The sequence below is a fragment of the Aspergillus neoniger genome, assembly GCF_003184625.1.
Source record: "Aspergillus neoniger CBS 115656 unplaced genomic scaffold BO87scaffold_1, whole genome shotgun sequence".
NCBI classification, from domain to species: Eukaryota; Fungi; Ascomycota; class Eurotiomycetes; order Eurotiales; family Aspergillaceae; genus Aspergillus; species Aspergillus neoniger.
Window position 1 is genome coordinate 658311 of NW_020291129.1, and position 27628 is coordinate 685938.

The 27628-nt window shown below is 51.2% G+C and overlaps 9 protein-coding genes and 1 non-coding gene across 10 annotated transcripts; 5 read left to right on the forward strand and 5 right to left on the reverse strand.

Moving 5' to 3' along the window:
- Positions 1 to 97: 97 nt before the first annotated feature.
- Positions 98 to 2000, reverse strand: BO87DRAFT_295895 (cytochrome P450; the record flags this gene model as incomplete). The annotated part of the gene is made up of 7 exons (XM_025618968.1): positions 98 to 494; positions 550 to 821; positions 918 to 1117; positions 1169 to 1320; positions 1376 to 1541; positions 1599 to 1754; positions 1808 to 2000. 7 exons carry the CDS (start codon positions 1998 to 2000, stop codon positions 98 to 100), a joined length of 1536 nt encoding a protein of 511 aa, XP_025485161.1.
- A 1192-nt stretch (positions 2001 to 3192) lies between these two features.
- BO87DRAFT_t8 lies at positions 3193 to 3264 on the reverse strand. The gene has a single exon. It is a non-coding gene; the product is annotated as a tRNA-Arg (tRNA).
- A 580-nt stretch (positions 3265 to 3844) lies between these two features.
- BO87DRAFT_381733 (fungal specific transcription factor domain-containing protein) lies at positions 3845 to 7249 on the reverse strand (the record flags this gene model as incomplete). Its single annotated transcript, XM_025624568.1, has 4 exons — positions 3845 to 5565; positions 5603 to 5928; positions 5979 to 6132; positions 6691 to 7249. The coding sequence occupies 4 exons, from the start codon at positions 7247 to 7249 to the stop codon at positions 3845 to 3847; spliced, it is 2760 nt and encodes a 919-aa protein (XP_025485162.1).
- Positions 7250 to 10242: 2993 nt separating this feature from the next.
- BO87DRAFT_411664 (HNH endonuclease signature motif containing protein) lies at positions 10243 to 12715 on the forward strand (the record flags this gene model as incomplete). Its single annotated transcript, XM_025626454.1, has 5 exons — positions 10243 to 10372; positions 10419 to 10573; positions 10613 to 11048; positions 11501 to 11526; positions 11615 to 12715. The coding sequence occupies 5 exons, from the start codon at positions 10243 to 10245 to the stop codon at positions 12713 to 12715; spliced, it is 1848 nt and encodes a 615-aa protein (XP_025485163.1).
- Positions 12716 to 13114: 399 nt separating this feature from the next.
- BO87DRAFT_323535 (putative nonsense-mediated mRNA decay protein Upf3) lies at positions 13115 to 15146 on the reverse strand. The gene is made up of 2 exons (XM_025620037.1): positions 14740 to 15146; positions 13115 to 14687 (listed from the first exon to the last, which is right to left on the reverse strand). Exons 1-2 carry the CDS (start codon positions 14988 to 14990, stop codon positions 13205 to 13207), a joined length of 1734 nt encoding a protein of 577 aa, XP_025485164.1. The 5' UTR covers positions 14991 to 15146; the 3' UTR covers positions 13115 to 13204.
- A 132-nt stretch (positions 15147 to 15278) lies between these two features.
- sitA (TOR signaling pathway phosphatase SitA) lies at positions 15279 to 17024 on the forward strand. Its single transcript, XM_025622141.1, has 4 exons — positions 15279 to 15583; positions 15647 to 16043; positions 16094 to 16425; positions 16475 to 17024. Exons 1-4 carry the CDS (start codon positions 15430 to 15432, stop codon positions 16762 to 16764), a joined length of 1173 nt encoding a protein of 390 aa, XP_025485165.1. The 5' UTR covers positions 15279 to 15429; the 3' UTR covers positions 16765 to 17024.
- Positions 17025 to 17478: 454 nt separating this feature from the next.
- BO87DRAFT_371862 (putative phenol 2-monooxygenase) lies at positions 17479 to 19966 on the forward strand. The gene is made up of 5 exons (XM_025622142.1): positions 17479 to 18270; positions 18318 to 19205; positions 19261 to 19435; positions 19496 to 19612; positions 19663 to 19966. The coding sequence occupies exons 1-5, from the start codon at positions 17647 to 17649 to the stop codon at positions 19770 to 19772; spliced, it is 1914 nt and encodes a 637-aa protein (XP_025485166.1). The 5' UTR covers positions 17479 to 17646; the 3' UTR covers positions 19773 to 19966.
- Positions 19967 to 20006: 40 nt separating this feature from the next.
- Positions 20007 to 23019, forward strand: BO87DRAFT_411668 (NRPS-like enzyme; the record flags this gene model as incomplete). The annotated part of the gene is made up of 3 exons (XM_025626455.1): positions 20007 to 20775; positions 20829 to 22041; positions 22101 to 23019. 3 exons carry the CDS (start codon positions 20007 to 20009, stop codon positions 23017 to 23019), a joined length of 2901 nt encoding a protein of 966 aa, XP_025485167.1.
- A 61-nt stretch (positions 23020 to 23080) lies between these two features.
- BO87DRAFT_454519 (NUDIX hydrolase) lies at positions 23081 to 23751 on the reverse strand (the record flags this gene model as incomplete). Its single annotated transcript, XM_025628563.1, has 1 exon — positions 23081 to 23751. Exon 1 carries the CDS (start codon positions 23711 to 23713, stop codon positions 23081 to 23083), a length of 633 nt encoding a protein of 210 aa, XP_025485168.1. The 5' UTR covers positions 23714 to 23751.
- Positions 23752 to 24893: 1142 nt separating this feature from the next.
- On the forward strand, positions 24894 to 27583 carry BO87DRAFT_420811 (nonribosomal peptide synthase; the record flags this gene model as incomplete). Its single annotated transcript, XM_025627025.1, has 2 exons — positions 24894 to 25352; positions 25415 to 27583. The coding sequence occupies 2 exons, from the start codon at positions 24894 to 24896 to the stop codon at positions 27581 to 27583; spliced, it is 2628 nt and encodes an 875-aa protein (XP_025485169.1).
- Positions 27584 to 27628: the final 45 nt, after the last annotated feature.

Genomic DNA, 27628 nt, shown 5'->3' on the forward strand with positions numbered 1-27628 from the left:
ATTCTGCCCAACGGGAGATGCCCCCCAACTACTTTGCAATTAAATCATGCATGATCTGACAAACATTATCGATCAGCCATGCAAGGAACTCATCTGTTCAAAACTTCACCTGACTGAGTTCTGCCGCGTGACCCTCTTCCCACGGATACTTGATCTCCAACTCCTTCAGCAGCGCCTCGTGCTGCTTACTCCTGGGCTTAATGCCCACCTCGAACGGTGCCACGTGACTGATCACCCCGTTCAAGAATTTCGGCTCTACGTCCACTTCCTTGCCGTTCTTGATGGGCTTAGTGAAGCGATATACGGCCAGCGACTGCGCAATACTCAGGTAGACGTTGGAATCTGCCAGTGTGCGGCCGGGACAGATGCGACGGCCGAATCCGAAGGCGAGGAGATGGGGGTCGCGCTCGGGGGCGTGGTTCTCAGTTGCTAAGAATCGCTCGGGTTTAAAGGCCATAGGGTCGGGGTAAACATCTGGGTCGTGGGTGAAGGCCCTGAAGAGATATTAGACATAGACTTCGACATTGACTGGAAAGGGGCTAGTCTCACCATTGATTCGGCAGGATCTGGGAACCCTTTGGGATGAAGTAGCCTTCGTACATGTCATCCTCCGACGAGCTGTGTACAACCCCCATTGGGGTCACGGAATGCCAACGGAGGGCCTCTTTAACCATGGCGTCGATATATGGCAGGTTCTCGCGATCGCTGAAGCTGGGAAGACGGTCTGTCCCGACAACTCGGTCAATTTCTTCCTGTGCTTTTCGCTGTACATCCGGGTAGAGAACCATCGCGAGGAAAAGTCCGCCCAAAGTGGATATGGTCTGCTCATGGTTAGATACGGTTTACGAAGTTCAGGGTGGTTGACTTGCCGTGTCGGATCCTCCACCGTACATTGCCGCGGCAGACCATTTCATGACGATTTCATCAAAGGAGCCTGGCTCTGGAACCCCCTTCGCCTCGAGTAAACCGGATAGATAGGATGGTGCGTGCTTGATTTGCGACATCTGATGCCGGACAAATTCATACGGTTGACAGTTCCAGGCTCGGGCGCTTTCTCGGAAGGTCTCTGCAACGCGTGCGAATGTGGCACCTGGAAACCAGGCCGGGATGTGCCTCACTAATCAACCAGTCAGCCTTTTCCTCTCGTTGTGTGAGCTACAGTGCATACAGAATGGAATAAAATCCACTAGCCACACCCCGGGAACAAGGGCCGCGCCGAGATTTCCCATCGCCCGGGCTATAAGATTCACCAGTGGGTCATCCCCATGTGGCACAACGCTGTATCCATATGCTACCTTCAAGATGATTGCTGCTGCTTGTCTGTATATAACCGTTAGCTCTGGTGCATCTCCAGGATTTAATATGGCGGGCATACTTCCGGATGTGGTCTTGCAGACCTTCGGGGTTATCACGCACCCGAAGCAGGGTACGACCAACTTCGGCCTCTTGGATATGATTGAACCGCGCAACAGAATTGTTTGAACCAATTTGTTGATAGAATAGCTTCCGCTCAGTCCGGACACGCGGGTTCATTGTTGTTCCTCAGACTGAACAAATCCTTAAATCCGCACCTAGCCACCTGTTAGCAGCGAATCAACCGGTCCTGAAGGCGGTGGTTGCAAACATCTCGATAAATGTCAAGCTAGGTCGGTCTGAGTGTATAGCTGAACGCTTCTCCAACAACTCAACCGCAATCCGGGCATCGTTAACGATTATGAGGGTCTCTCCAAAGACCTGTACCGAGCTGATGGGGCCTACAGGTATCATTAGCTGTGAATAGGCACATATGTGTCAGTACTATACGCACCATAGGTCTTCTTGTGCTTGTACCAATGCAGCCAATCTGCTTCTCCATTGGCTGGTAGGTCGAACAGGTTCCCGATGATCGGCTTTGGCTTGGGGCCCGGGGGGAGTGGGGCCGGAAACCTTTTGCGGGTCAAGAAGGACTTGAGAATGACAAGGCCAAGCAGGCCAACAATGGCTCTCACTAGCAGGGACATGGTTCCGTGGTCCGGCGGTGTGCTGTTCTTGAAGGAAACAGCAAAATTGGGTCCTTTGGACGGGGATGCCCTCATAAGTATAAGGAGGAATGCAAGCGCATCCTTGTAACTGCACGATATATTGCATTTCATATGTTGCGGGGTCAAGAGGGGGTCGTGCATACACTTGTGCTCCTCATTTCAGCCGTATTAGCATCGGAGGTGATTGCAGACGCATAACTGAGCGTCAACTAGCTGCACGGCTGCCAAAGACCCCATTTATGACGGGGTATACATTGGCTGAGATGGTCTGTCGTGATGAATAAATGCCATCCATGAAGGTCATGACTCGGTGATCGGCGTGGGGAGGGAGGTGAGGACGAGCTGATCCAGGCCGGTCGCCGTTAAAACGACTATGCACGATGCCATAGCCTTGCTCGGCGCATCTGCTGTAACGGCTGGTGAGACCATGGCACTTCTTGGTGCATTTCTCTCAGCCCCTAAGAGTGAGGAGAAATTTCATCAACCGTAACTCATCATCGTCATCCTTAATCGTCGCCGGTTACATGCACCAACGGGAGTGGCTGCAGTCGTAGGAGAATTATTCGCCAGTCGCATGCTAACCAACGGCATCATCTAGTATTGGGCGGGGAATAGGAAGACCGGCGAGGATTAGCATACTCCCCAGCTGTTGTAGGGAGAGTTGCAGACAAATCAGGCTTCTCTGATAGTAAGACACGATGCATCTACGACCCGCTCGGCGGGCCGCTGGAGCTGCGAAGGTGGAGACGAAACAGCCACCAACCACCATCTAAACTAGTAGTTCACTGTAGCGCGTGAAGCCTTTGGGAGGGGTCGGAAATGAAAGGACGGATATTATTGGCAAATGAGTTGTCTCGCGGGCATCCTGCAGCATGGTGCGTGCAGAGGCTGGCTGACGGACGGACATTGACAACCTTCGTCAGGCATCACTCACACGAGTCAGTATGCAGCTCATGCGCATATGTAGGGTCTAGGAATAAAGAAAAATTTTGTGCAGGGTTGACACGAGCCATACTCCTACCTCATGCACTGCTTGACTGCAATGAACTTTAGAAGTGTGATGGTACGTTCGGCGACACCAAGCTGTTGGAGTTGTGAAGAGAACAGAGAGAGAACGAGGTGTTTATAGTCGGCAGACCATGGGAAACAAAAGATAAAAAGCAAAAAGAAATGACCTACGCAGGACTCGAACCTGCAATCTCTTGATCCGTAGTCAAGCGCCTTACCATTGGGCCAGCAGGCCAGCTGTTGAAAAATGGTGCACAATATTTGTAATATGAGGCTAGCTAACCGCTTGCCCCACAGTTTGAACCATCAAAGAGAATCGAATCTTTGAATAATCCATTCTCGTGGTAAATATGCGAGTTTGCTTTTATTTGGGTCACTGTGGCCCTGCAGTGTGTAAAGGCATATGTATCTTGACCTGTCTTGGTACTTTTATGCAGTATTCTGTCGTTGTGGTCTGTATTGGAAAGGTACTGTAGGTGGCGGGTGAAGGTATATATATCCGCAATATGGTCTCCCTTGTTTTTCTCAAACTACATCACAGACTCCTGTTCTTTCCGACTACTACTAGTAATGGTGCCCATGGAAGACGTACGTTACTAGTACAGGCCACGGCACCTAGTCAATACCACAACGCCCACCAGGTAGTAAACCAAATAGAAAGAAAATAGGAATAAAGGAGTCTGAAGGCGCGTACCCGCGACACCACTAGACACCTTTTACACGACTGATAAATAACCATGGAACGCTATACCCGCTCCTGCCAAATGATGCACAAATAGATCATAAGTTACGGCATTAGTCGTCCTCATACTACATTAAGTTACATCACCCACTCTGCCCTGCAGCTGAAAAGCTTCGCCAACAAAGGGAAAGCTATCCCACACCGGGAGCTGCATACCGTCGAGGCCAGATAATGCCGCATCAATCTCCAAAGAGTCCATAAAGCCCAGGCGTTGTATGCCAGCCCATGGATCTGAGATGCCGGCTTCAGGGGTTATAGCAGAAACGCCATTGTTAAATGGCGTGTCTAGCCCTTCCTGTACCTCCACCGAGGGCCTGCGATCATCCAGACTAAAAAGCTTACTGACATATCGACCCTTGGTCTGGCGGGAATGCTGTACAAGCCGTCGACGCTGCTCAGCCACGGCATTTCCCAGGCAACTGAGTATCTCATAGTAATGTCCTGCCTGGGCGGACTGCTCCGAAAGCACACGAAGAATCTCCAGGGCTTCCCTGTAAGCCTGTTCATGTGAGGGCTCAGCCTCTTTCCGAGAGAACATCGAGAACCCGAGAACCAAGGCGGCAGCAAATACAAAAGCCTTCAGAATGCACATATTACCTAGCATGAGTCCAGAGCGATGCACCTCGGAGCATGTCTGTATCATGTACAAGGCTGAATCGATGCAAGCAGTTGCAAGATTGGAATGTGCTGCATCTTCGTGCAACAGATCACTTGATGTGCCGTCTGTGGAGTCATTGTGCAAGCGCGCCAGTCGCACACCCAATACTGACACCAGGAAGGGTCGCGTCGCCGTGATTACAGCAAAATGGTAAATGCAAGAAACGTGAAGATTGTTGACGATGTGGGTTCGCGCAGCGGGTTCGTCAAAGTCAAGATTAGGAGGCTCCACCAATGGCCCCGGTAGTTCATCGCTCCATTGTTTGAGTTTGGCTAAAAGCGAGTCCGCGAGCTCAGCCGAGGCTCCGTCCTTGCTGTACATAGACGAGATAATCTCCTCCAAGATCCTCGAGACCCCATAGGAGGCTACCAAGCCAATCGACATATGGCCCTCCAGGAGTGCGTAACGGATAGGACCATCTTCTGTTTCCGAACGCAGAGCAGCTGTCGCAGCTGGTCTCCCAAGGATAGAGCTTACTAGGAGGTCCAGGTTGTAAACACTCATCCACACCCTTGCTCTCTGGTGTTGCTCAGGGCTAGGCACGGCATCCGCGAGCTCGGTAAGATGAAGACCCAATGCCACAGCAGCTCGAACAGCCACTCCAAGGTACATGAAGGCAGCATTCCGACGACAAGCACCGAGCATGTAGAAGGACATCAACAGGAATAAACGTATCAGAGTCAAGCTGGGGTTTTCCAACATCCCCTCAAAGGCGCTGCGTTGAGCACGGGAGAAGAAATAGCGCTCGGCTTGCTCGGTCGATACAGTGAGTTTGCTGGCCTGTGCCCCGATAGCAATTATCATACCTGCAACAGCCATTTCTGTCCTGTCTGGATGTGTGCTGGGCTCAATTAAAGCATCAAGAACTTCCATAGCCTCTGCACTTGACAAGACGTAGATGAAGCCACTCGTAGCAGAGCTATATGTCTGATAGTACTGGAGTAGCTGATATGAGTCCAGACTACTCTCTAGCGTTGGTGGTGTTCCATGCGGTGTCTCCATCTCTAGCATATCCTCGCTTTTCACATTGTGCGAGAATTGCGATGGCCCAATATACTGTGATACAGTGTCCCGGACTAGTTGCAGAAAGGACAAGGAGGCAGCCTTTCCCACATAGACTGCCGGAAGCGGATTAGCTACAGCACCTGATATAACCAGTTAGTGCTATATTACCTCGTTCGCCACGGAGATTGCGGAGCATCCGTGGATGAGTCCTATGTAATGTTTCTGGGGACATAGGCTGAGTATCTACCGTCGATCGACTCGGCTCCGAAGCCTCGATGCTAGCGGAATCTGCCCGACCTGCCAAGCTACCTGCACTGAGAGTTGTGGTTGGTCGACGCCCAGAATCATAGCTTGCATTGCTATTGCCGGAGATTCGGGTGTTTGCAGTCGGCCGTTGAGCAGCGGACCGTGGACTCGGCACGCATGTATCGGCGCGTCCGAGCCTGATACACTTCGAACATGGAAATGTCCCACTGCATCGCTTTTTCGTTGACCTGCATGCATTGCAAGCTTCGTAGGCTCTTAGGCGGTTGGCTGGGTGTACTTTAGGGCGGGGCATGGTACCGAGGATGGCATGCCGAGATGCTCAGTGGATCCGTCTGGGGTGCCCGTGATGCCACTGATGTTCGGTGAAGTAGATCCAATCTCAGAGAGGTTCGTTCGGGGGCTGGCAAGGGTGCTTTCTGCAAGGAGATAGACTGGAAGCACCCCGCATTGTGCCACGACAGTCTGAAGGGGAATGAAAAGAGTGTGTGGAGATTGTTATTTGATGGTGTTGGTAAGGGAACACTATCGGATGAAGTTATCGGATGGAGATAAGCAGCAATTCGGAAGTCGCCGCGGATGATCCTCAGGCACGTGAGCGCCAGGGGTTCAACCCCGAATTTCAGGCACCAGCAAATTACGATCGACATTTCACTGCAGGTACGGAGGACAGAAAAACAAAATATCACATTTCAGAATCTAAACTAGAGTATCCGACGGAAATTCCTTCAATGTCTGGCACTCATAATGACATTCCTCATTGCGATTCGACGCGTCCAAAGGAGCGACGGCAAGCATCCCAGATGCTGCTACAGCGTCAGACTAAATCCAAAAAGCCAAAGATTCCCGATCTCCTAACACTATACGTCCCTGCGACATAGCAAGCTTCTATCACCCAAGATTTGGTCTCGCGAACCTTGGTGATAACAGTTAGCAGGGCTTGCATTGGATCGGCAAACTGCCTTACCTCTAGTTCGACTTCTCGCTCTCACACTCCTGAGCGAACTTGTCAATGTAACTGGGCAGGGTCTTCTGCCAGACAGTCGCATCAGAGTCGATCTGCTTGATCTTGGTGCAGTCGGCGTCGGTGATGTTCATGGAGCCCTGGAGCTGGCCAATGTTGTTCAAGATGATGGGCTGGCTAGCCTTGAGCGCGCAGAGGCCGTAGCTGGCCAGACCCTCGAGGTCATTGCACAGGGGCTTGTCGCCTTCAGACTTGCAGTCCTTCTCGATGGCGGAGTTGATCTGAGTCTGGATCTTCTGGAAAGAGGCCTGCTCGGAGGCGGGCACGTCCAGCTTCTGGTCCAGATCCTTCATGATCTGGGGGAAGACCGACTCCTGAAGGTACTGGTTGTGCTGGTTGATGGTGGCAGTGCAGTTCTTCTCACAGACCTCCTTGTGGAAGTAGGAGAGCAGCTGGAGAGGCTTGTTGCCAATGACCTGGGGGATCTCCAAGCAGGTCTCGGGGATGTTGGGGATGGAGGGGAAAGCGGCGTTCGCAGCGGAGAGGAAGGTGGTAGCCACCATAGCAGAACCGACGGTGAACTTCATTTTGCTGGTTAAGAAGCTGATTTGCTTTTAGATGTTGAGAGTTTGAGAGTATGAGATTAAGATGCGATGGGATGCGATGCTGATGATGATAGAAACTATTCAGTGGGCAAGGAAGAGGTTTATATACCTTTGGCTGCTCGGGCCGTCAAGGCTGGCATGGATCCGGAAGACATTGATAGCCTATCGATGATGCACCTGTTCAGTCTCTCTGAAACAATGTGATGTAGCGCCTGGTTGATTGTAAGTTCATTCGGGATCTGGAAAATTCCAACCCGCCTCGAATTTTGGTCGAAACATTGGATGAATTGCTCTCTTTGGTGGGAAGATTGGCCGCTGGAGCCCGACGGAAGTATAAGCATCAGGGACTGCTGATCACCAGGACCCTAGTCGACCGATTCTTGGGTAATGGCGGAGCAGGAACGGGGACGATCATGATGGATGAACGAACAGGAAGATGTCTGTGCCTTGTTCACCCCGGGGGGTCGATCGTGAAACGGGCTTTAAAACGCCTAATTCGAACTTTATTGCCAGTGCAGTTCGCACAAATAACAATGTTAGCCTTATTCTACATCGGAAACTCGTACCCGCGCAACTCTGTCGATACTCTCTACTTTATCCAAGGAAGTGAGTTTTCCCCGAAAGTCTGCATGTTATACTAAGGCCTTTATCACATAGTGAACTTTTTCAATTCTTCATTATTCTCCTCGTAGACTATAAGGTTATCCCTGCAGCTTACGATTAGAGTTGTACTAAGGATATACACCAGACCTTCATCTAGAGGAATGCAAAGCAATGCCTGCAAGCAGCTGCAACAAGGGACTGCCGCCTAGCATGCTTTGTCTCTGACCTAATTCCCGATAACTATAGCCGAGCGATGACCTTGGTATTCCATGACAGGATAAACCTCGGAACTTGTTACATCATTTCTCCAAGAAGCAGACCCTGTAGCACAAGGACCCTGGTGCCCGGAAGATAGACCACATGCCGGAAGTATAACTATGGCAGAGTCTGTGCTGTGGGGGTGAAGTGGCTATCAATCTCAAACGGTCATGGCTGTAGGGGGTGCGATCCTGATACGTTCATCGGGACACCATGTAGACTGAAAAATGAGCCATACTAAGCTACCCGGCAGGGTAGCCGACAGTCAATCTAGTAGAAACAGACTGTTTCGGGTAGCAGATTCCAACCCTGTGTACACCATGTGTAAATTAGATGACTTTTTCTAGGTCTTTTGTCCGCAGAGGTATCATCGTCTCAGGGTGAATGCCGTATTGACTTAAACAGTGACTACTACTAGCTGAGACCAAGACCGAATTTTGCGCTGAAGTCAGATGCAGCCAGGGCACGTGTCGCGAATTCTCCTAGAAAAGATCGCTATAGTGTTACTCGTTGGGGAACGGAGAGGTTTGGAGTAGGATGTAGGACTGGTGTTGTTGGAGTCCATTGTATACAAAGTACAAATTTAAAGCATAACTTATGAAAGTGGTTGTGCCGAACGGATTCATAGATATACTTACCGTCCTCAGGCACCAAATGCATCGGCTTTACTGCGGCACAACCATGAAGGCAAGTTCCGTCCGGGACTAACCAGTAGCTGAAAATAATAATTGTTAGTCAAAGAAACAGGCAATGAAAGCTTCATGAAGCAGTAACACGCGAATTCTACCTCCAAGTGACGGTCTGGCCGGTAGAAGGAAAGAGTTTTCACGGGCGCTGATTGGACAACCCAGTCCCACAGCAAGCAAAAACGGGCGAAACACATGACCTCGCTAGTGGCTAGCGTAAGCGAGCGTCCACCGCGCAGATATAAAAGGCTCCTTCCCCCAATTCATTTAGAAAATTAAGCGACTCTACGTTAGTCTCCCTCCCCCCTAACATTGGGAAGAGCCTTTCAGCCTTCCACAATGCAACTTTGGAGAATCATCAGCTAACCACTTTCTGCCTACAGTTCAAAGAATCACTTTAGAGTAGACGTCCCACCTCTGAGCTCTTCTAAAGAGCCACAGAATCTCCACCCTTGCTGATGACTGCTATGTCCTCGATGCCCTAAAGTGAAGCCGTTTTACTTCCGACTCGACTTTGCATTTGCACGCTCTGTTACGATCTATCTCTCGGTAGACTTGTTTCGGGTGTCGGTGCGATGGTCCAGGGAGTGGTGATGATCTTTACCTTGTCATGATGTCTTGACTTCGGTCGGTCGGACTTGGTGGGTGTCGAGGAGGTCTGAAAGGTGCCCCCTCTTTTACACTTTAATGTTGGTGTGTTAGAGTATGGAGTTGCTCAATCCTTTTTTCTATTCCACAATTTTAGCATAGCCAAATGATACGAAATGATCTGACAAACCATATCCACCATTTCTCGTAGCAGTGATATCTGTACCATATTATCTCGAAATACTACGAATAAGCGCTCTCGAATGCACAGTGAAAGCGAACAGACGAATGGATCTGGTTTGGACCAGTCCTTCACTTTCCCCACGTGATGGCCATCTGTTACGACGAGTGGTCAATTCCTCTGTGACTGGTTCTGTACTAGTATCTATCTTAACTATAACCATGACCTAACGCCAGCATCAACCATCTTGAGAACCTTATGGATTCCTCCTCAGCTTTTCAAGTAACTCCACAAAATAACAACACGGCCCATGCGTTTCTGCATCTCTTCATCCAGGAATATGGCCTTGGCCAACGTGTACCGAGGGGATACAAGCCCGCAAAACTCATTTTGGAGATGTTTGAACGGGTGACATCCAAGGACGCGTTTCTAGAATTCTTCTTTTCATCTATATATGAGAGCCTCGAAGTCCCTGAAGAAACTGGGGATGTTGATATGGCTGCTGTTCTGTCTTACCTTGAGTCCTTCACAGAAGGTATAGATTCAAGCAAATCGACGCGTATAAAGGGTGCTCTCGAAGGTTTCGCTGAGTATATTGTTGACAACTTTCTCCTTCCACGTATGACTACTCCCTATCCTCTGGAACCTCTACCCTACTAATGCAGTCACTTAGTCAGGCTTTCATCAATGAAAACGCCACAAGCAACACCGGCAGCAGTATCCTTGAGTCAAACATCTACGCCAGTAGACACCAGACAGCGTGTGTCAATCTTACGGAAGAACTGTCTTGTACGTGATCATCACCGGTGCGTGATATCCCGCAAATTCGATATAGCCGAAGCCAAGAAGCGCAACGCACAGGATGGGGATAGCTGTAGAGACGACGATGGAAACCTTTTGAGCAGTGGATTACAGGGAGGATTCCAGTATCTGGAAGTCGCGCACATCATCCCTCACAATTTGGCAATGGCGCAGGAAGAGTCAGAGTTGGTACGTCCGTCGTCAACAGTTGCTACTAATCTTTCCAAGAGTGAGGCAAGGATGAATGTGTTTCGGATACTGGATATGTTTGATCCTGGGCTCAGTCACCTTCTTGATGGACCAAATATCGACAGACCTTTCAATGCTCTTACACTGACCAACCATTATCATCGACTGTTTGTTGAGTTCCAAATCTATTTCGAACCCACAGGAAGGCCACATGAATATAAGATCGACTCGTCTGAAACTTCATTCCTGCGCGACCCGCTCTTCCCCGTCACTCGTACTCCGAGCCTTAGTCCTAATGGGAGGATTGAGCCACCAGACGCCAGACTTCTCCGTGTCCACTGCGCCATTGCACATATTCTGAAACTTAGCGGGGCCGGCGATTACATTGAGAAAGTCCTGCGTGACTTGGAGGAAGTGGATATTAAAGCTGATGGCTCGACAAATCTAGGTTTTATGATGGGTTTGCGACTCAACGGTTGGTTATAACCCTGTCCGGTTGTACTCGGTGCTGCCATTCTAGGAACAATTTCTCCATGGAACCTTCAAAACTACCCATTAGTAAAGCTCTGGAACATATGAGGAAGAATAAGCTTTGCTGAGTATACGCCAGGAAGTATGCGGTATCGCTGATGGCGACGAGAATTCAATACTTAGACTAAGATTACACTGCAAACACTAGGCTAACACGATTAAAACTTCGCAACATCATGATAATTATAATTTAGTATTCTGCTTTTTGACACGCTAGAATTCTCCGACCATGTTTTGCGATGAAGTGCATTGCCGAACATGCGAGGACTTGAGTTAGTAGTAATCAATGCCGGTCTGCGGCAGTCGGCATTTGTAGCTTTTTAGAGGACGGAGATCTTTCCCATCAATGATCATACCGTAGATAAAGTAAGTGCCTGCTATTGGTCATCATCATAGGACAGGCGGTAGAAAACGATGATACGGTACGATCTTCCGAACTTACTTACCTGGTAGAGTATATTCCGAAAGTATATAGCCCTTCCAGGAAACCGGTGTACTATCATGTGATAGCGCTCAATCTCACCGATATTCTCCGGCCCAACATTCTGTTCGCATTTATCTACTATCATAAGGACAGTTGGAACTCGCAATGTAGCCCAGCCCAGCACCGTCATGGCCATCTTAGTGGAAGATGTCACCAAAGTACCCTTCTACAATTTCCATGACCCTATTCCATCACCACCACCACCCTCCTTAACACGTAAACTGCCAACTTTCAAAACAACACTCCCTAGTCTTTACTCATCTACTGTACTCCTAGAATATCCAGAGCAAGCTGCAGTTCCAGCTCCAACAGAACTACCACCACCACCACCACCAAAAGCAAACCTCTTCTTAACTCTCCCCCCGGAACTCCGCCTCCTCATCTACACCCACCTCTTAACCAACCATCACCACCATCACCACCACCGCCGAACCCTCTCCGCTGCCAACAACATCGCCAACAACCGACCACAACTCTCAACCCAGAACCAAATACACCTCTACAACCCACACCACAACAAAACCAACAACCTCCACCCCTCAATTCTCCTAACCTGCAAACAAATCCACGCCGAAGCCCTCCCCATCCTCTACACCCAAATCACCTTCTCAACAACCCACCCAACCCACCTCCACCACCACCTCACTTCCATCGGACCGCTCAACACCTCCCTCCTCCGCTCCCTCCACATCTTCGTTCCCTGGAGTAACTCCAGCTCCACCATCTGGTCGTGGATCGTCCTCCTCCACAACCTATCCGAGCACGCGACCGGTCTAAGATATCTGGAAATAGGATGGGACACGAACATTCCTTGGCTCACGCACATGGAACCAGGCGATGAGGCGAGAGGTCTCGGGGATAATATTCTCTTTGTGCATGCGTTGGCTAGGCTGAGGCAGTTGCGGAGGTTGAGGATTTATGGGTTCTTTGGGGTGGAGTGGCCGGGGTATTTGAGGAGGGAGTTGGGTGCGGGTGGGACGGTCGTGGAGGTTGAGTGTGGGTTGGTTAGGTCGGTGATGATGGAGGGGAGAGATGAGGTGGGTAGTGGTAGGGGGCCTTTGGAGAAGGAGGAGAATTTGAAGGCTTTTGGGCTGTTTCAGAGGGGGACGGTGGGGGTTGTTCCATAGAAAATTGTAGGAGTAGGTAGTGTGTGGGGGTTGAACTGGGCTGGGCTGTTGATAACTTGATATACTAGGTAATGTCTAATTTGATAGATTTTTGGAGATATTCATGGTATACTGATGATGGAGGCTTGACTGTAAGTGATCTAGAGGGTTACATAGTGGTATACTATAGAGTGGGGCGCCGTTTCTCGGCCCCACAGATGTCCCTGCAGGTTGTACCTTGAACAAAGTATAAAAAGAACAGTTGTATAGTGTGTATGTGTGGAGTATTCTTTTATGCATTGGCATTAGGCTTGGTTTTCATATTCTTGTTCATTTCTGATTTTACATACAACTGATATATGTAGTTGTCTATTATGTGCTGTTCATCATTTGGAAGCTGACTTAGTAGTTACTATCATTCTGTGGATATCAATAGTTATATCATCAAAGCTGGGATAAACTGCAGGCAACTGCTGGTATTATCATCACTACATGTATCATCATAACGGCTCATTTACTATCGGAATTCCCCTTGTTCTCGGGGTGATTCCCATTTGCAGCCCCGGCATTGCCACCACTGTTTCCTCCTCCTCCGCCGCCTCCCTTGGGACCTCCTTTACCCTTGGACCCTCGTCCACCGCGTGGTCCGCGAGACGAGTTGCCCCCTGAGCCGCTTTCATTGGTCTTATTTCCCCGGCTGTTGTTACCACCACCACCGCCGCTGCCGCCGCCTCCGCCTCCCGAGGATGCTTGGGCTTCACCACGGCCTTTGCCGCGACCCTTCTCTCCACCGGGGTTGGCCTTTCTCTCTAGAACAACAACTTGACTCTGCGCCACTGAGACAGGACTGGCAGCGATGGCTTTTTGAAGGCCGTCGGGTTCTGCAAAGTCAATGTAACCGAATCCCTTCTTCTTATCGATTTCCACTTTAAGAACCTTTCCGAACGGGGCGAATGCCGCTTCTAGGAGAGGCTCGGTAACGCCTTGAGATGGATTGGCGTGCTTAAGGAATGCTTGGGTAGCGGTCGCCGCCGGTCCTGCCGATGCTTGCTTCCCCTTCCCAGACTTTGCCGGCTTAGGTGTAGTACTGACTGGGGTGCTCGCTTCGGATGGCTCACTGGGTGGTTGGGTGTTGCTGCCCTTTGACTTGTCCCGATTCGCCCCCTTAGATGATCTGGACGGTGTCTCCTTTTTGTTCGTATCCGGGGTCGCAGTACCGCTCTGATCGGATTTGGGCGTATCTCCATCGGCGGCAGCGGCTTTGCCCCTGCGGCGACCGGACGGTGCGAGTCCAAGGTCGCGCTGGAGGATCTTGGCAGCAGCCGCGACACTTCCACGTTCGCGTTTCCGCTCTGTAGATGTCTGTGGCGTATCCTTGGGGGAGTTCTGCGCTGGTGACGATTTGGCGGCTTGTTTGGCAGCAACACTAGCAGCCTGCTTGTTAGCGGCCTTCACCGCTTCCTTGGTAGCCTTGTCCGACTTGGACTTCTTCTCTGGTTTCTCTGAAGCAGCAGAGTCCTTTGTATCCCTGTCAGGACGTTGTAGCAACTTCTTCGCTTGGACCTTCTCCCCCCTGGAGTCCTTGTCCGACTTGTGTTTAGATTTGCTGGACTCCTTCGCCTTGTTGGCCTTCTTTTCTCGAATGTATTGCACCAAAGGTGTAACTGTCACCGTTTCCTTCTTATCCTCACCATCAGCGCCAGAATCGACAGGAGGCGGTTTGGCAAGTGGCTGCGTGAGGCTCTCGAGGAAGGCGATAAACTCGGGGTCCTGATCGATGGTTCCTTGACGGGCATCTTTGCGCGACCGATTTCCGGCAATCTTGGCATAAGGTGCGAATTCCAGAGACGGGGGTCCAAGAAGGACAGGGTCGTTCGAGGTATTACGGGCGTCTATGAAGGACGTTTGACGGACTTTGTTCGAGAGCGGGATGGTGTGGTCGCTGGACATGACATGGATATACGCACGCGAGGGTCGAGAAGGTTTGGCCGGACTATACAGCATACTGTTAGCGGAAGACTTCACAGAATGCAACGCTGGCTTACTCTTTAGAGACCTTTCCTGGCTTGTATTGGAACCAGTCGACCTTCCCACCGCCAACCCTCCATTCTGAGCCCAACGCTGTCTCGAATTCCGCTTGTGTTAGTCCGGGTGGGAGACGTCTGACGAGGAGCTTCAATCGGGGCGCAGCTGGCTTAGGAGCCTTCTTTGGTGCCGCAGAGGCATTCTTCTGAGTGGCAGCTGCGGGGATCTGGAGAACACCTCCTGTAGACTTGCCCGCAGGGATCTGCGTCATGATCGATAGGTTGATGTGTTGGGACTTCCGCCCCAACTAGAGGATGGGAGTATCGCTGAGAGAGTGGGATGAAAATGTTGTACTGAAACGACAGATATATAGTACGGTGTAAGGTGAGAGAAAGCAAAAAGATAGGCACTCCGCAGCCGCAATCACATGTGGCGCTGTGCCTGAATGAGTGATGAAGCTGTTATCGTGCAGGAGATTCCGCCCGCACCACGTGACCGATCCCGGGAATTGGCGTGAGCATCTTCACTAACCCAAAGCCAACATCCCCTGCGGGGAAAGACCGCCGGCGCGCATCCCGCTAAGCAACCCGTGTGCTCTGGTGTATACGAGCGACTTTCCTTGGAAAGACTAGTTTATTCATTACTTTACTTTTCTTACTGCCTTTAATTGCACTGTTTCCACTTTGTTCACTCATACGCACAAGTTCATCATGGTGGACAGTAAGGTCCCTCAGCCGGGACCGGCCAAGTTGAAGCGCAATGCCGGCCCTGATGAGTGGCTGGAGGCCGCAAAGGACTGCAAATACCTCTCGGAGTTCCATATGAAACAGCTTTGTGAGATCGTCAAGGAGTTTATGATGGAAGGTGGGCTTTAGTTCGAGCAGGTGGCGACCGATTCACCAGAGACTGACGGGTCGCATTTTCCAGAGTCGAACATTCAGCCGGTCTCAACGCCTGTGACCATCTGTGGAGATATTCACGGTCAATTTTACGATTTGTTAGAGCTGTTCCGGGTCTCTGGAGGCATGCCCGATGAACCTGATGTCGAGCCGCCTAAAACGTCGCCTTCCGTCATCACCTCGGAGGACATCGAACCCCCTTCCACCATTACCGATCCCAAGCTGCGCAAGAAGTTGAGGAACTCCGGAAACTCGGATGATCTTGCAGATGAGACGGGCTCCAATAACAGCCAGCGCGGTCGGTCTTCCAGCGCAGGCTCGAATGAGGTTACATTGAATCGAAACTTTGTATTCCTTGGTGACTACGTGGACAGAGGGTACTTCAGTTTGGAGACCCTCACCTTACTGCTGTGCCTGAAGGCAAAGTGAGTTATATTTACTGGAAGGGCTGCACCGATTCTAACAGTATATGTAGGTATCCTGATCGTGTTACGCTGGTACGCGGCAACCACGAGTCTCGCCAGATCACTCAAGTCTACGGTTTCTACGAGGAGTGCTTTCAAAAGTATGGCAATGCGTCCGTATGGAAGGCTTGCTGCCAGGTTTTCGATTTCATGACATTGGGCGCCATCATCGACGGTAGGGTGCTCTGTGTGCACGGTGGACTGAGCCCAGAGATTAGAACACTGGATCAAGTGCGGGTGGTCGCGAGAGCCCAAGAAATTCCGCACGAAGGTGCTTTTTGTGACCTGGTTTGGTCTGACCCCGATGATGTGGAGACATGGGCAGTGAGTCCCAGAGGAGCAGGTACGTATTCGTCCACAAGATGTGCTATTCTCTTTACTGACCCTTCTAGGCTGGCTGTTCGGAGACAAGGTTGCAGACGAGTTCTGCCATGTCAATGACCTGACCCTGATCGCCCGAGCCCATCAATTGGTCAACGAGGGTTACAAGTATCACTTCGCCAACCAAAACGTGGTCACCGTGTGGAGTGCTCCCAACTACTGCTACCGATGCGGCAACCTCGCCTCCGTGTGCGAGATCGACGACGATCTAAAACCGACGTTCAAGCTCTTCAGCGCGGTCAGTGACGATCAACGACATGTGCCGACGTCGCGGCCGGGCCGCAGTGAGTACTTCCTGTAAGATATCGCATGGATACGCTTTTTCTTCTCTCGTCCGCTTGCATTTCGCAAGGCATGAGGCATTTACTGCACCGGCGCTGGCGTTGGGAGTGGATACAGATGGCGCCTACGCACTGTGGGTGAAGACGGGTTACGAGCATCATATATTACGATTTGGGACACAGTTAATGAGGGCACCTTTATGCATACTGGTACAGCTTGGTCCAGAGGGTTTGTTTAGTCGAACTATGACGAATCAGATGATTGTTATGAACATTGCTCCTTTCCACTGTAGCTGAGGTCAGCGCCTTCCACACGTTGGTGGCCGTTTAGTAACTCACTATTGGGTCTCTGGCAATCAACATCGTACTTCATATCCTTGCTTCCAGAGGTATCATAGAAGTCATGGAACAATAAAAGCTCGGACAGAGTCCGATGGATCATGATGTAGCGCTTCGTCGACAAATGACCGAGGATCATTTGCTAACATAGCTTTGACACAATGACCCTGGTCTAACATTCAAATTAGAGCCCTCCACAATCAATCAAAACGTGGTACTTCGCAGTGAATCGTGATTTGTATCAAAGCTGCGAGTCTCGGCATCTCAACCATTTGCATACCTTCCCCAATTCGGCCTAGCGTCTTATACTCTGCCGGTCACTCCGGAGGCATGGCATGAGCACAGTTGTTCATCCTCTCACTCTCATACACCAACTTGCACGCCGGTATAATGTACTGCCACCGGTATCTCCGGACCCCGGATTGCGGAGAAGATGGTTACTGAATACACTGAAGATCATTGGTGCAGACGGTGCCCGAGGCACGGACACACATGCCGCGCAGGTGCCGACCCCGGGATCAATTCCGGGGTAGTTCGGAATCGATCCCGGAGGCAATTGAAGTATGACCAGTCAGACGCATTCCAACTCATCATATTTAGGATACTCTTCACCTTCCTTGACTGCCTCTTATAAACAGAAATTATACAAAAAGAAAAGAGCTCACAACATGACACAAAAAGTCGACGTCTTAATCTGTGGCAGCGGCTCCGCAGGTCTCTGCGCAGCCGCCTGGCTGGCTCGCTATGGCATTACCTGCAAAGTGCTTGAGCGGCGGGATGGCCCCATGACAATGGGCCAAGCAGACGGTGTGCAATGCCGTACGGTGGAAATCTTCGAGAGCTTCGGCATTGGCGAGGAGCTATTGCGCGAGTCGTACCATGTGGTGGAGGTCGTGTTTTGGGCCGATGATAGTGGCTCGGGAGTTATACGTCGCACAGGCAAGACAGCAGATACGCAGCCCGGACTGTCTCATCAGCCACATGTCATTCTGAACCAGGCGCGCATCAACGGGCTTCTCATTGACCTGATGAAGAAACATAACAACCAGGAGATCGATTACGGGTATACTGTCAAGGATGTTCGGGTTGATGAGAGTCAGCTTTCGGCGGGGCCGGAAGCTTATCCGGTTAAAGTCACGGCGGAGAAGGATGGGAAGGTGGAGGGTTTCGAGGCGAAGTATGCTTTGGTATGTTACCTTTTACTCTTCGAGAGTGTTATTGCTGATGTTATCAGGCATGTGATGGCGCACATAGTACGGTGCGCAAAGCGCTAGGATACAATATGATTGGAGATAGCACCGATGCTGTCTGGGGTGTCATGGACATGGTTCCACGAACGGACTTCCCCGATATTCGGAAGAAATCCAGCATCCGGTCCAAGGCAGGCAATTTGTTGATTATACCCCGAGAAGGAGACAGCTACAATCTGACTCGATTCTACATTGAGCTTCCGACTGGCACTAAGGCGAAGGATGTCAGATTGGAAGATCTGCAAAACGCCGCGAAGCGGATTTTTAGTCCGTACCAGATTGAGTTTGTTGAGACGGTCTGGTGGTCTGCTTACGCCATTGGGCAGCGCCATGCCGATTTCTTCCACAAGGATTACCGTGTCTTTCTTGCGGGCGATGCCTGTCATACGCACTCGCCGAAGGCGGGCCAAGGCATGAACGTCAGCTTACAAGATGGTTACAATATGGGCTGGAAGCTTGCTTCGGTGCTAAAGGGCTTGGCGCATCCCTCATTGCTGGAGACGTATGTGCTTGAGCGGCAGAAGGTGGCTATTGATTTGATTAACTTTGATCGGTATTTCGCCAAGTTGTTCTCGTCTCATGGGAGTGCAACACCCCAGGAGTTCCAAGAGGGATTTATCAAGTCTGGGAAATACACTGCAGGCTTGACGGCCAAGTATGATGAATCGCCTATTACTTCCGATACGGGCGTGTCGACCGAACTTGCCACGAACGTCGTGGTGGGAATGAGGTTGCCTAGTGCGCAGGTTGTGCGATTCTGTGACGCCAAACCGCTGCAGCTTGCTGCATCGCTCAAGTCCGATGGCCGCTGGAGGGTGATGGCGTTTGTGGGGGATCTCAGCATGTCACAGAATATGGCCGCACTGCAAGCTGTACGTTAGAGGGATAATCCTTGCCAGGAGGAAGCAGTATACTGACCGAGTACAGGTTGGAGAGTATCTCGGCTCCGATGACAGCCCTCTTCAGAAGTTCCGCTCGAGAAGTGGCGAACCTGACAGCCTTATCGAGCCAATTCTCGTGGCACATGGTAAACGGCATGGCGTCGAGCTGGAGCAGATCCCGCAGAGCTTCTATCCATTCACGGGGAAGAACCATATCAGAGGTGAGTTAAATGCCTCAAAAAAAAAAAAAAAAAAAAAAAAAAAATCTAACCGGGATGTAGATCTTCACAAAATATTCTTTGATGACGAGAGCTACAACAGAGGCCATGGACACCTTTACGAGCATCTCGGTATCAGCCCTGACAAGGGTGCTATCGTCATTGTCCGTCCAGATCAATGTAAGCCTCCGTCGTAACTAGCCTTGGAATGATCTACTGACAAAGTTTAGACGTATCTGCTGTGTTCAGCCTAGATGACTATAGACGAATCGGCCAATTCTTTGAGGGATTTCTGATCCCGCAGGAGAGGTCGGAGTCGTTGACGGGAAGCAAGCTGTAGCCGCTGTACGCAGAACGCGCGTGCTCTGATTATGAGCCTCAGAATCGGCGTGCTTATCGTATAGAAGCGAGGGAGAGGGAGATACAGGCAAGGATAACCTGCCATCAAGTGGGGTTGGATATATCAGCTGGATGCTTTGAAAGCTATTTAAGCAGCATGACAACACATCAATTTCTATACAGCATAGACAGCTTCTAAATCTCATTATTCATTATCAACATACTGCAAAGCAAGATGGCTCCCCATGTTCTCGAGGGCAATGGCAAGGCTATTGAGCCAGCACTCAAGTCAATTCCTGCAAAGGATGTGCCAGTGGCCACCATCGAGTCTCCCAGCACTGTAGAGAACCTAGCCAAGCTCCTAGCCAAAGCAGCCAGCTCCAAAGCTGGACTCATCTTCTACACGCCTGGAACAGAAGACTCGCGTGTTTCGTACTCTGACCTTCAGAGAAAAGCCACGGAGAAAGCTCGGCTCTTAGGCCAAATCGATGGCATCTCCGCATCCTCTATTATCCTGCTGCACTTTGAGAACCATCACGACACAATCCTATGGTTCTGGGCCGCCACTCTTGCAGGCTTCCTTCCTGCCATTTCAACCCCCTTCGTGCATGATCCCGCGCAGCGCCTGAAGCATCTGCGTCACCTTAAAACGTTGCTACAGGAACCCATCGTCCTCACTACGGAGCGGCTTGTCCCGGACTTTCTGGACACTGATGAGCTTCGTGTGCTTCCAGTTGAGATGCTAGACAAGGCTGTTAAGTCGGATGGCTTATCTGACACTTTGCCACCCTGCGGAGCCGAAAAGCAAGCACAAGACCCAGCAGTCCTCATGTTGACGTCTGGAAGTACTGGAAGCGCCAAGGCGGTTCCACTCCGTCATGGACAGCTTCTCACGGCAATGCAGGGCAAGAAAGATCACCATGGAACCGAACCTGGGGATGCATTCCTCACCTGGGTTGGATTGGACCATGTTGCTAGTCTTTGTGAGATTCATTTGCATGCAAGTATGTTCTTCACTTCTACCTTTATAAAATATCAGCAGCTAACAAATCCACAGTGAGTCTGGGCGCCGACCAAGTGCTTATCCCAGCCTCGGAGCTGCTTCGCGATCCAATACGCTTCATCCAGCTGCTTGATTCTCACAAAATCGCCTACACATTCGCGCCCAACTTCTTCTTGACGCAGGTGCGGGACGCTCTCGCTGCCAACCCAACCTTCCAAGCGGATCTGTCTCGTCTCAAGAGCATCAACTCGGGTGGCGAGGCCAATGTCGTCGCCACTATCGACGGGCTGACTCGTGAACTGCGTCGCTTTAATGTCCAGCGCGAGGTGATTAGTCCTGGCTTTGGGATGACAGAGACATGTGCCGGATGTGTGCATGCACGAGCAACACCATCCTACGATCTATCCAAAGGCCTCGAATTCGCCTGTCTCGGACCATGTACTCCCGGCATCAGGATGCGCGTGATGCGTCCCACGGCTAGAGATGAGCCCGCTGCGCCTGGTGAAGTTGGCGAGCTTCAGCTGTCTGGCCCTGCCGTGTTCACGGGGTACTTCAACAACCCGGAGGCCACGGCTGCCGCGTTCACAGGAGACGGGTGGTTCATCACAGGCGATCTCGCCTGGCTGGATGACTCTGGATATCTGAACCTAGCAGGGCGGACTAGAGACACTATTATCGTTAACGGAGTCAAATGGAGCGCCACAGAGATCGAAGTGGCTATTGAAGAAGAGAACATCCCTGGAGTTGTGCCCTCGTACACCGTGGCCTTCCCTTGTCGTGCCCCAGGCTCTGCGAGCGAGGATATCGCCATTGTCTACTCTCCTGCATATGCTGCCGACGACGCCGCAACGCGCTTTGAGACTGCCACCGCCATAGCAAAGACCGTTGCACTCCTAACGGGGCGGAAACCCGCCCACTTGATTCCACTACCGGCGGAGATGCTGGACAAGTCCTCGCTGGGCAAGATTTCACGGACCAAGGTGCGGACCGCATTCGAAAAGGGCGAGTATGCTTCCTTCGAGGAGGAAGACCTCAAGATCGTCCAAAAGTACCGCGACTTTACACAGCGACCCGCTCAAACTGAGACCGAGAAACGAGTGCAAAGCACCATAGCAGGACTCCTCAAGATCCCCATAGAAGACATCAACGTAGACATGTCAATCTTTGACCTCGGAATCACCTCGTTCAACCTGATCCTCCTCAAAGCCATGATTCAAGAAGCCGTCGATGCACCCGTAGAAATTCCCATGTCTGTCCTAATGACCGAGTAAGCACTCCACTCTCTCCCCCCCTTACAATCCACACTAACCATCAACACAAACACAGTCCAACAACCACCGCCATCTCCGCTTCCATCGACAAACTCCTCTCCCAACCACCCACCTACAACCCCATCGTGCCCCTACAACCCCACGGCACCAAAACCCCCCTCTTCTGCATCCACCCCGGTAGCGGCGACATCCTCGTCTTCATCGCTTTAGCAGCCCAATTCCCCACGCGGCCCGTCTACGCCCTCCGCACACGCGGCTACAACACCAACGAGCGCTTCTTCCACTCCATCCAAGAAACAGCAGATACCTACGCCCACTACATTCGCCAAACCCAGCCCGAGGGCCCCTACGCCATAGCGGGCTACTCGCTTGGCTCGAGCCTCGCCTTCGAAGTGGGCAAAGTGCTTGAGTCCCAGGGCCAGGAAGTCCGCTTCCTGGCCAGTATCGACTACCCGCCGCATATCCGGCAGTACGTGCGCGGGCAGAACTGGGTTGATGTGTTGCTGCACATTGCATTCTTCCTGGAATTGATTGACCTAGAGGTGATGGACGAAGCCGGTAAATATCTGCATAGCCTTGAAAAAGAGAATGGAGGGGAGAGGATATCTCGCTACAATGCCCTCGTACATGTCTTGAACATCTCTGATAAGGAGAGAGTGCGCGCACTAGCTCTCAACGCAGAGAGATTGGAACGAATCACGGATATCGGAGAGAATTTCAGAGTTCACGGCGAGACGTATGAACCGAAGGGAACGGTCGAGACATTGGACGTGTTCGTAGCGGATCCGCCAAGCTATGCAGCATTGGATAGACAGGATTGGGAAGAGAACAAGTTAGGGGCGTGGAGGGATTTCGCACGCACTGAGGTGGGGTTCTATAATTGTCCGGGCATTCATGCAACCATGTTGAACCCGGTACATGTACCGGAGTTTGTGAGGGCGTTTAAGTTGGCCATGAAGAGGAGGGGGGTTTGACCCGCCATCCTTCTTACTTGATATGATTTGACTATAAGTAGTGATAGTATAGTTCTGACATTCAACACGTATCTTTTCCTTTTCCTTCCTCCTCCTCCGATGAAGTATGCCACCGACGATACACCTCGAAAGCCCTAACTAAATTCCGTCCCTGATCCGCAATAAAATTCATCCCAGATGCCTCGTTAACAGCAGCCTTGACTTCCCCCTCATCCACCCACTTAAAAGCACAATGCTCCTCCGGATTCAACATCACTTCCTCTACCGAAGCAGTTTCAACTAAAAACCCCCACTTAATCACCTTCTTCTCTCCCTGACCCACCCCGGGGAGCGGTTTTTTCCACTCGTCAACAGCCACTAAATCCACTACTTTGGTCACCTGCAGCCCTGTCTCCTCGAGTACCTCCCGACAGAGTGCCCGGAGGAGCGTGTCGTCGAGGGAAAGGTCTGCTCCGCCGCCGGGGGATTCCCAGTGCAGGGGGTAGCTGTCTGTGGGGGAGCGATGGAGGAGGAGAAGGTGTGGGTTTGAGTTTTGTTGGTGGGTGGTGGTGAAGATGTAGGCGCCCACGCCAAAGTCGGTGTAGGTGGGGTAGTGGGTGGTGGGGAGGGAGGAGAGAGGGTGGATGAGGAAGGGGTATTCGGATAGGAGGTGAGAGGATATTTCTACTTTCTGTTTGGTGGTGGTGGGATTCATGGTTGGGAGAGGATATTGCAGTTTATATGAGGGTTGGGAGATGAGAGAGTGAAGAAAGTTGTTGTTGATGTTGATGTGGTGGTTGTGGGGCAGCAGCGGGTGGGGAAGATTAACTATAACTACACACCCTAAGTGGAGAGCACAGAATCACTACTAAACAAAGTACTAGATACCATGAAGAAGTTGTTCGTTGAATACTACTAGTAGTTTTAAGTGATTTATTTGTCATGCTAATGCTGTATGTTTTATATATCTGGTATACTGGTGGTCTTTTCTGATTCTTGCTGAGAAGAATCCAGCGGCTTGTTACTATTAGCTCAACCCGCATTAATGATCCAGAAGCTAAATCTTCTGTAGATGTAGGATATAATTTCTCTGTTAGGAAGACCGATAGCCATGTCTATCCATAAGTCTCTTATTTGTTGGTAACAGCATCTTACAGTAGGCACTGTTGTAGATTAATTTGAACATTATATAAGATCTGCGGATCTCCAGAATGTACCTCTCTAGTAGATATTACAGATATGAACTCTAATTCGACAGCTAATGTCTTGTTTCCTTGGGGAGCATCTTTTTCGGTGCTGATCTTGTGAGATCGCAATCAAATTAAACTCTCTGGACTGGCTGTTTCATCAGGTGCTATCCTGACCGGGGAGATCGCAATGAATTGAGTGCATGATGGAACATTGTGTCTCGGATCTACTTTTAAGATACATTGCTATTATTAAAGAAGCACGTTGATGTCAGAAACCACCACTAGTGCACTTTAGGAGTGAGAGTTCCAGTTACTGCAGACGAGCTAACAATCTACTATCGCATCATTTACACACCCACCCACGCTCTCACACGCTCAAAAACACACTCTCTCTATCAATTGCTCCGTCAATTGCTTCAGGAAGCTAAAGAATAGCTAAAGACATATACACGCTATTGAGTATCGCGGCGATGCGCCCAGCCTGTACCTACGCGTTCCGCCTTCCCCCTAACTGCATGCAAGGAGATCAGACAGGGGGGCATAACAGCCGATATTGCTTAATTCCCCCATGGAGGCGCCACAACACGAGGATTCTTCTCGGTATCTTTTTCCTCTTATTAGCCTACTCCTTTCCTCTGGTTTTCTTTGTGCAAGTATCCATTCTATTATCTGTCAGCAAAATTGGCTTCTGACCAATCAATCGAAATGGTTGGTAAGGTTTTGACCGCACCATGTCGATTCCCCAGCCTCTCTCCCTCTCCCTCTCCCCAGAAAGGTCGAGATGACGATGCGGTGCATACAATCAATATCACCCAGGGGGATACCAGCATCTCTCAATGGGGCCCTGATCTGGGACCTAGACTCCGTGTTATCTGGACCATCATCCTCTCTGTATTTGTCCACGATGACAGCGTGGTGATGGGCTACGAAGAATGTGCCAATTCTCGGGACTCGTCATATCTCTTGCAGCATTGCTCGTCCGTCTACGCTACTACAATTGACCGTGAAGACGACCTGACCGCTCTAGTTGGATCGGGGCATCTTCTGGAGACTGATAGTCATGACCCTCGGATTTATAACACTGGGGTACTACTGCTTGACGGAGGGAATGGGAGGAGTGACCTGGCTCCCAAGAATGGTTCTTCGCCAACAGACTCCGAGAGAGTGAGTATTCCAATCTCCGAACCAAATTGAAGACCATCGTGCTCATAATACCTCCAATCTAGTGCGATATCATCCTTGGCGCAAACAGGGACCCTGCAGGACTGCGTCTCTTCCTGCGCTTCCGCACCGCATACATATCAGAAACAATGGCCGGTCATATCGCCGACGCTATCCAGGAGATTCTGTCTTCTGTCCGTCACGACTGGCAAGGCAAGGTCAAAGACCTGAACCTTCTCTCCCAAGCCAGTCGCGACCGAATTCTATCTTGGAATACTCAGTCGCTAGAGGTGAGCCAGCAATGCCTCCCGGACCTGATCGACAATGCCAGTAGCAAGTACCCCGACGCCATTGCCTGCTGCACTATCAACGAGCAGATTACCTACCGCGAGCTTCAGCAATTCTCTACAGCATTGTCAGCCCACCTCCACTCCGCCGGCGTGCGTCCGCACACCTACGTCGGGCTCATTCTCGACAAGACTATCTGGTCCGTGGTCATCATGCTCGCCGTACTGCGGACAGGAGCAGCCTGCATGCCCCTAGACAGCGCTTTACCTCCCGCCCAAGCTTCATCCATGCTCCTTGAGGCCAATACATCCATCGTCCTCACCACCACCTCGTCCTCCAAACTCGAACCCCACTGGGTAGCCATGGCGCCCCAAATGCTGGAAATATCCGGGCACCTAATTCAACAGTTACCGAAGAAGCCCCTCCCAGCGTCATCCGGACATATATCCCCCGCTCAACCAGCCTTCCTCATGTACACATCAGGCAGCACCGGAGCCCCCAAGGGCGTGGTACAACCACATCAAGACATCGTAACATGCGTACAACAGATGGCTCAAGCACTGCAACTACACTCCGGCACCCGATTCCTCCAATTCGCCGCATTCAGCTTCGACCTCAGCTGCGTAGAAACCCTGTGCACCTTATCCTGTGGCGGATGTGTCTGCATCCCAGGGAACGACGACCGACTACACCGACTCGCCGAGACAGGCACAGCACTCCGCATCAACACCGCGTTCCTGACCGCTGCAGTCCTAGCCCAGGTCCACCCGGACGAGATGCCCACGCTAAAGACCCTCACAGTAGGCGGGGACGTCCTAACCGCAGAGCAAGCAGCCCTCTGGGCACCCCGAGTCGACCACCTCAACGTCAGCTACGGCACCACCGAAGGCATCATGTTCGACACGCTGCACGCGGACCTCACTTCCCTATCTGACCCCCGGAACATCGGTCACTCGCTTGGCCCACGCACCTGGATCGTCGATCCAGCAGACCACAACAAACTACTCCCCATCGGGGCCGTCGGCGAACTAGTCGTCCAAGGTGGTCGTCTATCTCGCGGCTACCTCGAGAGACCAGAGAAAACCGCCGCCGTCTTCATCGACGCCCCTGCCTGGGCACCAGCACCAGCAACAACAGCATCCCGATGCTACAAAACCGGAGATCTAGCCCGGTATCTCCTCGACGGCTCAATCTATCTCCTCGGCCGCAAAGACCGACAGGTCAAACTCCGCGGCCAGCGAGTGGAGCTAGACGATCTAGAAGCTCGTCTAAAGCACGCTGTAGACCTACCGCGAGGTATGGTCGTAGCGGATGTGATTATCTTGCCTGACCAGACGAAGCAGCTCGTGGGGTTTGTCTACGATGACCGGCTCACTAAACACTCTGCTGCTGATGCTGCTGCTGGGGCGCTCTTTGGACATCCCACGGCAGAATTCCAGGCCATCATGCGTACCATGGTCCAAAAACTCAAACAATCCCTCTCATGGCTGTTCATGCCAACGTTCATGTTCCCACTCCTGTACGTGCCGAAAACGCGTACGGGCAAGATCGACCGCACGCGACTTCGACAGGCTGCGGCTGGGCTGGCGCAGCAGGATCGTCTGGTGTATGCGGTGCCGTTGGATGAGGGGGGTGTGGGTGAGGATGATGTAGTTGTGAAGGGGGAATACAGTGAAAAGGTGGATTTGGTGTGTAAGTGGTATGCGGAGAGTTTGGACGTTGCGCTCGGTCTTGTTTTACCCAAGAGTAACTTCTTTCATTTGGGAGGGGACTCGATCAAAGCTATGCGGATCACGCGACTGGCGAAGGATGATGGTTTTGATGTTACGTTTCGTGATATCTTTAATCATCCGCAGCCGGTGAGGCTTGTTGCTAATGTGCTGGTGGCTGGTTCGGGGGCTGGTGGGGAGATGATGACGACGACGGAAGGAACGACAGTCCCTTGAGGATGTAGTGGTTAGGGAGTATTTATACCATGCATTGTTTGAGTA